General features: G+C 41.6%; 1 protein-coding gene across 1 annotated transcript; it reads left to right on the top strand.

Moving 5' to 3' along the window:
* The first annotated feature begins 1,282 nt into the window (after nt 1–1,282).
* On the top strand, nt 1,283–8,957 carry sdf2l1 (stromal cell-derived factor 2-like 1). The gene is made up of 3 exons (XM_034171332.1): nt 1,283–1,541; nt 3,752–3,948; nt 8,640–8,957. The coding sequence occupies exons 1-3, from the start codon at nt 1,364–1,366 to the stop codon at nt 8,916–8,918; spliced, it is 654 nt and encodes a 217-aa protein (XP_034027223.1). The 5' UTR covers nt 1,283–1,363; the 3' UTR covers nt 8,919–8,957.
* Nucleotides 8,958–12,341: the final 3,384 nt, after the last annotated feature.

Below are 12,341 nucleotides of genomic sequence, written 5' to 3'. Positions count from 1 at the left end.
TTCAATCCGATCCCGCATTGAAACTGATTTTATCTGTTAGTAATGTTACTGTTATATACGTCCTGGTTTCAAAATCCAAAAGTAAGCTGCAATGAATGTGAGATACAGCTCTGCATGCTCAGATCAGCGGGCGACGTTCTTCCCCGACGCCACTCTCACTGCCTCCGATGCGCTTACCAAGTGCATGCGCTCGGTAAATGCCGCCGCGGGCCACTCACACCCCTGTGTCTGCTGTGCAGCCGGCACCACATCCCTGTCTACTGAATGGAGGTGCAGCCAACTTGGCACAAGTCCAGAGACTACGCTCGCTGTTTTGATGCGGAGCAGCCGGTGACACCTGTTGCTCACAAGGACAGACTTCTTGCGGCAAAATCCACAGCGCCGCACGTCTCGGTAATCGGAGCCGCAGAGCTCCGTGGCCGCTGAGAGAGGTTTATATCTTTTTAATGACTTGGATTCTTTGCGGGTCCCGCCTCCGTACCCCGCGACCGTAACACTGGAGGTGAAAGACAGTAGATTTTCAATGCGACACCACTCAATCAAACGGGCGTAGTCCCCAAAAATCATTTTCAAGCAACAATAAAAGAAATGTGTACTCACCAAACATACCGCAAGACAATATGAAGTTTTAAAAAGTAGATCCTTCCGTATAAGACAAGAAAAAGGTGCAGATGCAAACTGACGTAAATCCACAAATTACAGTTGGCGCGCGGAATGCATGCTGGGAGAGGGTCTTGTCCGTGACGTCTCGGCAGTGTCCCGGATGTGCTGACAGTTTTGCGGAGGGTTAAATTTTAGCTGTAAATTTATCATTTTTAAATGAAGATTTCTCCGTTGAATGACAGATCTGGACTTGCAGATTTACTTTACTACATTCAGAAGGATCTTATGTGTAAATATGTCATTTTTTGGTCCAAAGATCTGACTGTATTTATTTCAATGCAGGTCTACTTTAAATAACAAGATATATAATAAAAAATAATAAAATAAAAAGATTTATTTATCATTATTATACTGAAAGAATGTTAAAGAAACTGCATTTTCAAAACATTAATGTACTAAATGTCAAAAAAGAGTGAAAACTTATTTTCCACAAGACTAAATCAGTATACAAAACCACAGCAAAAACACTGGAAAATTAATTTTCAGTGACAAAACCACTCTGAAATACAGCAAAAGTGGCGTTTACCTGCTTTTGGGTGAGGCAATGTGGCGGATAATACAATTCCGGTAACTTCACATGGCTTCTCTGCAACTAATCACGTTACGCCATCTGCTTCCGTGTTTTGGGACTTGTCAGGCATTGATTGGTTAACATCAGCTGTAAGTTTTGAACGTGCTGCTCATCTTTTCAGTCAGAAAGATGGATTTAATTCAAGCTGTTCGTTTTTTCGTCAAGTCTGTGTTGCTGTTCTTTTTGTGTTCGGCCTGCGATGGAAAAGAGTCGACGTTAAATTATGTCACCTGCGGTTCACTGGTCAAACTGCTGAACACCAGACACAACGTCCGCCTTCACTCACACGACGTCAAGTACGGCTCAGGTACTTTTACACCAACATATGCTTCACTCGTGAACGTTTTACGAGCTAAATAATGTCAGAGAATCAGACCTTCTTACGTTTAATGTAGCTAAAAAAAAAACAACGGGTACGATTCCGCATGTTGAAAAACGTCTAAACAAACAGTCATCACTGTGCCTGTGTGGTATCAATTTCCTACAATGAAATCGGTCTGAAATACGACTTAATCTAAATAAACCTTATGGATTTGCATTTGCTGCACGCCGAATGGAAGAGTCGGTGTAAGACTTTCAGGAAATATATTAAATAATTTTGTACGGGTCTTTGCTTTCTGCTCAGGAGGCAAAAAACGCAATTTTGTGTTCGTGTCAATGCAGTTTGGATTGACGCTTTCTACATGAATAATAGAGCGTGCTGAAAAAAATAGATAAAGCATTTGTCCTTACTGATTTCAATGGTGTATTAATGTAATGTCTTAAAAAATTAAAACAAGTATAGCCCGATTCTCCTGCCAGGATGTTGGCCATCTGGTGTTTAGGGTTCTGGTGTCTGAAACAACTGAATCTCGTGGAACAGCTTCTTCAGGTTGGTGGAAATACTGTTTAGCCTGAAGTTGCAAGTAGACGGTTGCCCAGTTCTGGATCACCTTTTTTAAAGTCCCGCTATACGGAGCCATAATGCAACTGAATGTCTTTTATTGGGTATTGTTGTATTGGGTATTTGGATGTTATCTAGCTGAAAAAGTCTGGATGGGGTAGCCCTTCTACTTAAAGTGTGAAGCCACATTATGTGTGGTGCAAACATTTGCCGGTTCTGGATCATGACCCTCTGTGTCACTTTGGGTTCATTCCTGGCATCTGGCTGGAGCCCTTCTAATGCAGAATGATACACACTGTGCCCAAGAATGTGTTTTGAACACAAAATGATATAAATTATACTTATTAAATGAGAATTTACTTAGTTTAGTGTGGAGGTGAGATTTCTCCCAAATTAAAAAGTAAAAGCCCCCACATTCATGCCCATTCGTGATGTTGAGATGACCCCCAAAGTACTCATGGCTCACAACTACAGACACGAGGCTGCTGCTTCAGTGATCTACAACCGGCAAATTTTTGCGTCAGAGATAAATGCGTGCAGCAATTAAACAGCAAGACACTGACATTTTCTACCCAAGTAAGTAAGTATTTTCCCATTATAGAACCAAAGACACCGAATGGCTAACTCACCTTTGCTACATCTTAGAAATCGTTACTTTCAAACTTGCAGGAATGAGTGAGTGAGAAAAAGCGTGCACACCTCAGACACCAGGATGTTTTGATTCCTCTGCTGATCACAAGGACAGCTGGATCCGGTTGAGCTTGTGGTTGTTTGTAGACAAAACATCAGTCTTTCCATTGGTACCAAATATTATCTTATTCGCATGGATTACGAGAAATGACGGCACAAATACTACAGCAGTGATCCGGAACCAGCGATGATCCGTAACTGGGCAAGTAACTGTAATCTTTGCACCCACGTGCAAGCTGGGCATCATCCAGGTGTAGGGTTTATGAAGACCTGGGTTCAAGTCCTGCACATGCTACCTGTCTGCGTCCTTGGACAAGACACTTATTCTGGATTGTGCCGGTCCACCCATGTGTAAATGGGCACCGGCCTCGCCTGGGCAAGCAACCTGTATTGGACTGGTGTTCCATCCAGCACAATCACTTATAATGGTGATTTATTCCAGTCCATTTAATTTTTTACTCCATTTGAACTTTGGGCTTCAAATATTGAATTGTGATTTATTTATTTATTTTTGTGTGTAAAGTGGTACAAAAAAATCTCTGCCAAATTTCAAAGCATTTTTGACCAAAAATGAAATTATGTGTCCGATTGTGAGAGTTTACATTGTAGCAGCAAATGACCAAGAATGCCTGGTTTCATGTTGCCACCCGAAAGTAATAACAGGTGCAACTGAAGCTGGAATTTCTGTCCCATTGTCTGGAGTCAATGCAGAGCAAGTCCTTCTCCTCTAGTAGTAAGCTTTGTCACCCTCTTGTGGTCTGCCACCACTGGTCCATATGACGCTAGTCATCCTGAAAGAAAGAGGTGGCACTTTCTTCTCATCATTTAAATAATTTTTCTCAGCATGGACAATAATGTATAAAAATTAGTTTCCCATAGTTTACTTTTACAGTTGCCAACCATTCGTCTTGAGCACTGACACGTCTGTCTGTGTCTGTGTGTAGGTAGCGGGCAGCAGTCTGTGACCGGAGTGGAGAACGCTGATGACGGCAACAGTTACTGGCAGATTCGCGGGAAGCCCAATCACCCATGCAACCGCGGGATGGCCATAAAGTGCGGTCAGGCCATCCGCATCACACACATGAAGACGGGACGGAACCTCCACAGTCACCACTTCAGCTCCCCGCTGTCAAATAACCAGGTCAGATCAAAGAGAAGAGAACACAGGTCAGACTGTTGGACACGTGAGACAAATTGTTCAGCAAGCGCCTCATAAATCTTATGGCATAATTATGTTGCAAACATCATTACCTGGTTAAAAAATATATATATATATATAATATGCAAAAAAAAAAAAAAAAGAAATCACACGTACATAAGTGTATTCAGAATCTTTGTTATGAAGCTCAGACTTGAGCTCAGGTGCATCCTGTTTCCACTGATCCTTGAGATGTTTCTACAGCTTATTTGCAGTCCACCTGGAGGCGGTTCAGTTGATTAGACATGATTTGGAAGGACACACACCTGTCTACATATAAGGTCTCACAGTTGACAGTCAGAGCACAAACAAAGCATGAAGTCAAAGGAATTGTCTGTAGACCTCAGAGACAGGATTGTCTCAAGGTACAAATCTGGAGAAGGGAACAGAACCATTTCTGCTGCTTTGAAGGTCCCAATGAGCACAGTGACCTCCATCATCTGTAAATGGAAGAAGTTCAAATCCACCAGAACTCTTCCTAGAGCTGGCTGCCTGTCTAAAGTGAGTGATCAGGTGAGAAGGCCCTTAGTCAGGAAGGTGACCAAGAACCTGATGGTCTCTTTCTGTCAGAGCGCCAGCATTCCTCTGTGGAGAGAGGAGAACCTTCTAGAAGGACAACCATCTCTGCAGCAATCCATCAATCAGGCCTGTATGGTAGAGTGACCAGATGGAAGCCACTCCTTAGTAAAAGGCACATGGCAGCCCACCTGGAGTTTGACAAAAGGCACCTGAAGGACTCTCAGACCAGGAGAAACAAAATTCTCTGGTATGATGAGACAAAGATTGAACTCTTTGGCATCATGTTTGGAGGAAACCAGGCACCATCCCTACAGTGAATCATGGTGGTGGCAGCATCATGCTGTGGGGATGTTTTTCAGCAGCAGGAACTGGGAGACTAGTCAGGATTGAGGGAAAGATGAATGCAGTAATGTACAGAGACATCCTGGATGAAAACCTGCTCCAGAGCGCTCTTGGCCTCAGACTGGGGTGACGGTTCATCTTTCAGCAGGACAATGACCCTAAACACACAGCCAAGATTTTCAAGGCGGATACGCGAGTAAACACACATGGGGGGGAAAAAAACTCGCAAAATACATGTTAAAATGCTGTTCTGACCTGGATATGGAGCCAGTAAAATTAATTTACATCAACTTATGTAAGGAAAGTATTAAAGTATCGGATAGAAAGTACGTTTGCGTTTTTAAACATCATCAATAGTTCACGGCTAAGCAATGGCACAATGTTGCTGCGCCAAAGTCATGACATTTTGCTGAAATGGTGATGGGATGTGCCTTTGTTTTGTTTTATTAACCACTTTTTAAGGTTTTTTTTTTTTTTTTTTTTTTTTAATCCCTCTCTATCTGTGATTCAGCAGATGCGTTTCAGCTGGAGGTTGAACATGCAAGCCTCGCAGTCAGTTTTTTTAAATTTTATTTAAGTTAGTGTTTAAGGGTTGTGTGCTGCCCAAAAAAGCGAAAATTAAAAGGCGAAAGACTCAGTGCGAGTCTGAGCAAAACATAGAAGAAAGAGTGGACTTCTGCTGAGAGGATCTTCTTTCAGAAACTGTTTGTCAGTGTGGCTGGGGAAGGAGCTGCGACTCGCCCGGTGTGAGGGGAGTGCTGAGACCCTCATACCGGGTAGAGAGAGACAGCAGCCGGCTGCTGGGCGAATAGTCACTCCCCACGTAGAACGGACCGTGTGCTTTTTAAAAACAGAATTTAAATGTGCAGTCAGTCTATTTCAGATGATCAGTGTGGACCCTCTTTCTCTTAAAAGGCTTTATTTTACTCTGTGTGTCACATTGGAAAGCTGTAGCTTTTCATGCTAAATTCATTAGCGTTTATACGACATATGTGCATGCTCTAGTCTTTTTTTTTCTGGGGACGTTACAGCGCCACACCCAGGCCTGGCATATGTACTACAACGATAAACAAAGCTTCGGGGCACAGAATTTGCCTCAAACATTTTTTGTAATCTAATTATTCCAGTTACTCGACTAATCGTTTCAGCCTTACAGCCATGACACTTTACACCAGTTTATTGCCCAAAAGTCACGGAAAAAGTAACAAGAATTACCAAAACTGTTTAATTATGGAAGGAAATGTTGCCTCCTTTCTTCCTCCGTTTGGCTTTGCCAACATGCGCAGCTTTCCAGCATTTTGCACCTGTTTCTCAAAGAGACTCAGTGCGCACTGCCTACTGAGTTACCCTGATTGAAAATGGCGACCACCTCTCCTTGCCGGGACACGTCTCAGTGCGACTGCGGACTCTAGTACTCATTAACCTCTGTGGACAGACCCTAAAGCTGGTGTTGCAGTGGCTGTGAGAGAACAGCAGAGGGCACCATTCATAGCAGGCTGAAGGGATCTATACTGTATTGCGTATTCATGACAGATCAAAAAGTTGGAAATTACGAGCTCCAACTCAGACAAAACAGTTTGAACACATGTTCAGGTTGTATTGTTATGGCTCAAACTTTTTTTTTTTTTTTTTTGGTGGGTGGTGGAATTCAGTTCTCTGATTTATCAGACTTGATGCCATAAAGACTATAATCCTGGTGACCTCCATTGTGATTCGTGACTATGCAGACAGTAATGTTACAAATGCTGCTTAATTGTTAATGAAGAAATCGTTTGTTTTTCTATGCGAGATGTTTTCATTTTTATGTTGGCAAAATTTTCCAGCCTTCCAGACTTCTGCAGTAATTGTTGTTAGTGGAGGTAACAAATAAAAATATACATGTGACATTTTCCGTCTTTCTTACCCACAGCAAGCAGCTGTAATAAATTATAGGTGTGTTCCTTTTAAAGACAACAACAAAGTGAAAATATATTACTGTGGGCATCCATATTGCTTTCAGAGTTGTTCAAGTGAATGCAGACTTTTTGGCGCTCAGAAGTTCCTGACTGGGGATTTACGACTTTACAGTCATCATGAATGCAGCATATCAAACAGGGCTCACCGGCCCTGGTCCTGGATGGAGATCACTTGTCTTGCAACAGATAATAGAATATTTAGAGCGGAATCCTGCAAATGGTGATACAATTTTCAAATTGGCACAAATACTCCTTAGATTATTAGTTGAGTTGACAGGGTTCTAAAAAGAAACAATGTGGACCATGTGTCATGCAGTTTATGTTACAGGGTAACGTATGTCACACATGTCATAGAATCCAATAGATGTTGACCTTGTTTGTCCTTTACCTTGGAGACCAAACATTCAGCACTGTCAAAACTATTCAATTTATTAATCTGATTAGCTCAACCAATAATTCGCATCACCTTTTACCAAAATTGAAGCAACATTAACTTTTGACCCCTGTACAAACTGAAACTGACCTTTTTTTTTTTTTTTTTTACCATTCTTGTTGTTTTTACCCCATAACTCCGTAACATTCAGTCATAGTTAGTCCAAACTATATCTTTCTGGAATCTTCATGATCAGACAAATAATGTGGTATAGTTTTCAATTTGATTGGCGCATTTTCAAATTTTGACCCCTACCTGACCACCGATTTTAAAATTCAAGTGGCCAGTTGGTTTTTTTAAAAAAAGTAATGTTTGGTGCTTGTATCACCATTTGAAGGATTTTTTTTTTTTTTTTTTTTTTATCTGCTGCATCGAGTACCTCCTCCAACTACAGCTGATTAGTTAGGCCTGATGTTTCCAGGCTCCTTATTGGCTGAGCACACCTGATTTTAGTTAATTAGCAGTGGGTGACCCAGGGGGAGTGCTGTTAACATGTACACGTGTTGTGGCTGGTGCCCTACAATTTTAATGTCAGTATTGATTGTTCTTCATCCATGAATCAATGGAAAAATCCCATTTTAAAACACTCAAAACATTCCTATTGCAACAAACGTTAACACCCCCCCCCCCCCCCCCCCCCCCCCAATTTGTGAAAAGTGATTGCAGGTAATACTTTTCTTTATTGGATAATGATCAGTTTTTCATTGGTTTCAGAAGTATTTTTATGCCCTAAGCAAGCAAAAGCATTTTTTTTTTCCTCAACTGATTGGTGGGTTTCAGTTTGAGTACACCATGTGAAAATACACATGATGGAAAATTTTTCAGCTAGATGTTTTTAAGGAGAGACAATTAGAATTTTGTGCTCAGTTGATGCATCATATGATGTTGACTTTGTAATTACGACTCCTCCTAAACTGGTTGATGGGTTTCAGTGAAACGTATTCTATTAGCACAAACCTGAACAATTTTCACTAAAGATGAAGCTGGAAATTATACGATTGTCACATGAAGTCTATATATTAACATTTTCTAATATTTTGTGTAGTTTAATGTGAGCTCCACCAGGGTTTTGATCAATGACACCACTGCAAATGGTCACAATAAACCAGGCGTGTTTGTGGTTAAGAAAACATTTCACAGTAAATTCACCATGTTGTAAGTATAAGCAGTACATATATAAATGTCATAATAATTTGAACTGATAGTATTAAGGAATGGAGAATTATTGTGGTATCATGTTTTTGACCATAAACGCGACTCATGGCATTTTCAAACTTGTCAGTGACCTCTTGGTGTTGTTTTGTTTCCTCCTCCTATTTATCACCTGCCTGTATGTTTTAACTGTCAATGATTTCTTCTTTTCTGCCTCTGTTCTGCATCCACAGGAGGTCAGCGCCTTCGGTGAGAACGGCGAGGGCGACGACCTGGACGTGTGGTTAGTGCAATGTGAGGGCATTCACTGGGAGCGCGACGAGGCTGTACGCTTCAAACACGAGGGCACCGGCGTCTTCCTCAGTGTGACGGGAGAGCAGTATGGTCACCCCATTCGTGGCCAGCGCGAGGTGCACGGCATGAGCTCGCCCAACCAACACAACTGGTGGCGCAGCATGGAGGGCGTGTTCATCCAACCCAGCCAGGAGCCGCTGCGCCACGATGAACTCTGACATTATTAAAACAAACAAAAAAAAAAAGATTTGTACACACAGACTCTTCTTCTTCTTCTTGTCATTGTAGTTTTTCAGGACAGAAAGTGAATGAGTTTTAATACTTTACTGTCTCAACACTTCCCCTTGAAGCAATTTGGACTGTCTGGGACACAGCTGGTGGAACAGGAGGTCACTTTGTTTAAAATTTGACTGCAGAAGGGCAGCGAAATTAGAATGCGATCGAAAAAGGAAAATAAAATGATTGCAGTCGGTTCAACAGACATTAATATAAATACTGTATTGCAGTAACGGCTGAAGTGTTTTTGTGGCATGGAAGATTTTTTTTTTTTTAGAAAGAATGCACTTAGTCAATGCATTTAATAGAACAAAGTTTATCTAACCCATCTTAATTACACTTGGCACCATGCAGTCACAGGGTGTGAGGCGGGGTACACCCTGGACAGCACGCCAGTCTGTCGCAGGGCAGCACCCCGACCCTAATGTGCATATTTTGAGTTTGTTTTAGGTTTTTCAGGTCTTGAGGCTGGTGACGGCCAAATGAGGTTTCATGAAGCAAATAAGAGTTCAAATCACTGTACTTGAGTTTTCTTTGAACCCCTTTGTAAAATGAAATTGCCATCTAGTGGGCTCAGGAAAATACGGCATTGTTAAGATGACCAAGAAACACTGGAAACGTTTCTTAGGTGATCTTGATATTTGAGTTGTGGGAGAGGCAGCTCAAACATTTGACGTAATATAAAATTTACAGCTGTATTGTTATAAAACATCAAAAAAGCAATTTGATAAGAATTTTTCATTTCTGTATAAATTTGTCATAGAAATGGTAAATAAATCCAACAATACAGAATAAATGCCCAAGTTTTTTGGCCTTTGTGTTCTTCTATTCCATTAAATTAAATGCAGCCATGGATCATTTTCATTTCTATTGCTCATTGTTTTCACACCTGAGTGGAAAGTAGGGGGGAAAAAAAACACCTGGTAATACAGATCCACATTCAGAAGTAATTGTTAGAGGGTGTGGTGGCCAACTTGTTTCCAGTGAGGAAGGTTCCCCATTCTACAAAACAGATGTCACGAAAGGCGTCCGGTGTAAAACATTTGGAACTGCTGTGGCAATTCAGTTGAGGGAAAAAAAAATGCAAATGATGCCAATAAATATGGCAAACCTTTGTGTTGCTTTGGTTTAAACAAAGTTAAGACATTTTTATTTGAAATTACAGTGAAAAGCTGTTAAAATGTATAATATATGTACCAGATTTATGAGAGCTCTGTGTGTGTGTGTGTGTGTGTGTGTGTGTGTGTGTGTGTGTGTGTGTGTGTGTGTGTGTGTGTGTGTGTGTGTGTGTGTGTGTGTGTGTGTGTGTGTGTGTGTGTGTGTAGCGAAGTGGTAATTTGGGCCCCTAATCCTGTCCCACCACTCAAGTTTATGAAGGGTTGAAGTAGGTATCCTGATGTTACAAATGATGGCCAGGAGGTGGCAGTGTAGTGCTGCATGAGATGACTCCGTCCAGACCTGCCAGGTGCATCCTGATGCCACCCTGATTTATTCAGGTGCGCGCTGTCTTGGCACTCAGATTTGTGCCAAATTGGGGACGTGTGTAATGAGTGGTTCTGGTGTTACTGCAAAAGTTAAATATAATAATAATCACTCAGCTTCATAGAGTGCTTTTCAAGACACCCAAAATGCTTTACAAGTTGCATTTTTCATTCACTCACACTGGTGGCGGTAAACTACCAGTGCAGCCACAGCTGCCCTGGAGCAAACTGACGGAAGCATGGCTGCCATTCTGCGCCTCCGACCACCTCATTCATACACTGGCAGGTGAGTTAAGTATCTTGCCCAAGGACAAAATGGCAACATGCAGATTTTTGACTGGTTGGGAGCTGGATTCAAACCACTGAACATTTGGTCATAAGATGGCTCACTCTACCAACTGAGCTATTGCTTTTAATTTTACATATGCACAAATGGAGACCGGCAGAAGACATCAAAAGCAATATACTTCACTCATGGTAATGACAACATGACACTTAACTAAACTGACTAAACCAACTGAACTACAAAAACACAAATCAATAACACTAACATTGTTAAAGTAACATGTACCACACTAACAACATTTAAAATCCTGAACTCCCATGGTGCATTGCAGCACAGTGTCCATTGTTTACTGGTAAGCTAAAATTGCTATTTTCTCCAACTTTTTTTGCATTTTTGCAGTGTTCATCCTTGACCCAAAATACATAAGCATACCAAATTACAAATGTCAGCTCTCCCCAGTTTCTCTGTGATTGAGGCCATACACATGCACGTACACACAGAGGCCACTTGGTTATTATAATATAGATGCAGAGTCAAATACAAGAACTTGCCAGATTGAGAGATGACTTGGTTCAGTTATGTGATGAGACAAAGGCTCAGGGAGAGAACATAAATCATGCCCACTCGCGTTCATTCACTGAACAAAAATATAAATGCAACACTTGTTTTTGCTCCCATTTTTCATGAGCTGAAGTCAAAGATCTAAAACATTTTCTATATGCACAACAGACCTATTTCTCTCAAATATTAGTCACAAATCTGTCCAAATCCGTTAGTGAGCACTTCTTTGCTGGCATAAGATAAGAAGATCAACTTAATTTATCCTGAAAGAAATTAGTTTGCCGGAGTACTGAAACAGTGACAGTAAAGCTCCTTTCACACTGGGCCAATGTTGAGTTCCGTACCAGTGGTGGGCACAGTTCCGCGTATCTGCTAGCTGCTTAGCTTTTTTTTTTTAGTAGCTGTGCCCACCCCTGGTACTGACTACGCTGAGATGATGCAGCCCTATGTGGCGATACGCTGACGGACGCAAAGGGGTCCAGACTTTTGGTGTAGAGAACTATGATCTGTGCAACACTCCTCTAAAGTCTGCGTAACACTGCACTACTGTACACCATGCCTGCGCAATTGTATGCTACCCTACACCAGTCCTACAAAATCCTTTTGTTTTTTTTTTTCATTTTTTATCAGTACATACCTGCGTTGCTATATTTTATTTTTCCTACTGGATTCTGCTGAACTTTGCAGGCAGTGAAGCTTCAAAACCATGGAAGAAGGTGAGCCAGGCCAAGCAACTCTATGCAGGCCCGGTGTGAAAAAACCTTAAACAGTGGGGAAAAAAAACAGTGAGGCATCGCAAAGCGCTTTGCGCTTCTGATGCAGATGGAAAAGTGCTATATAAATGCAGTCCATTTGCCATATGGAGTGCCCTGAGAGACTGCACTCGGGACCAAAGTTGAGACTTTGAGAGTGAAGTTGTGGCAGAGCTGTGTAAGCTGTATGCTGTTAGGAAAACCAGAAGAAGACCACAAGGAAATGTTCAGTGTGAGAGATGGAACCCAACGCCTCACGATTTATCGATGCTTCCCCCTGAGAAG

This window comes from Thalassophryne amazonica, chromosome 5, assembly GCF_902500255.1.
Source record: "Thalassophryne amazonica chromosome 5, fThaAma1.1, whole genome shotgun sequence".
Taxonomy (NCBI): domain Eukaryota; kingdom Metazoa; phylum Chordata; class Actinopteri; order Batrachoidiformes; family Batrachoididae; genus Thalassophryne; species Thalassophryne amazonica.
Note: the sequence above shows the minus strand (reverse complement) of the source record. Positions and strands in the feature narration are given on the sequence as shown.

What these genes read in the sequence shown, in the direction of transcription:
- sdf2l1 (XM_034171332.1), top strand. Translation starts at nt 1,364, where the DNA reads ATGGATTTAATTCAAGCTGTTCGTTTTTTCGTCAAGTCTGTGTTGCTG. An exon ending in CGACGTCAAGTACGGCTCAG is followed by an intron (nt 1,542 to 3,751) that starts GTACTTTTACAC and finishes GTCTGTGTGTAG; the next exon opens with GTAGCGGGCAGCAGTCTGTG. An exon ending in CCCCGCTGTCAAATAACCAG is followed by an intron (nt 3,949 to 8,639) that starts GTCAGATCAAAG and finishes CTGCATCCACAG; the next exon opens with GAGGTCAGCGCCTTCGGTGA.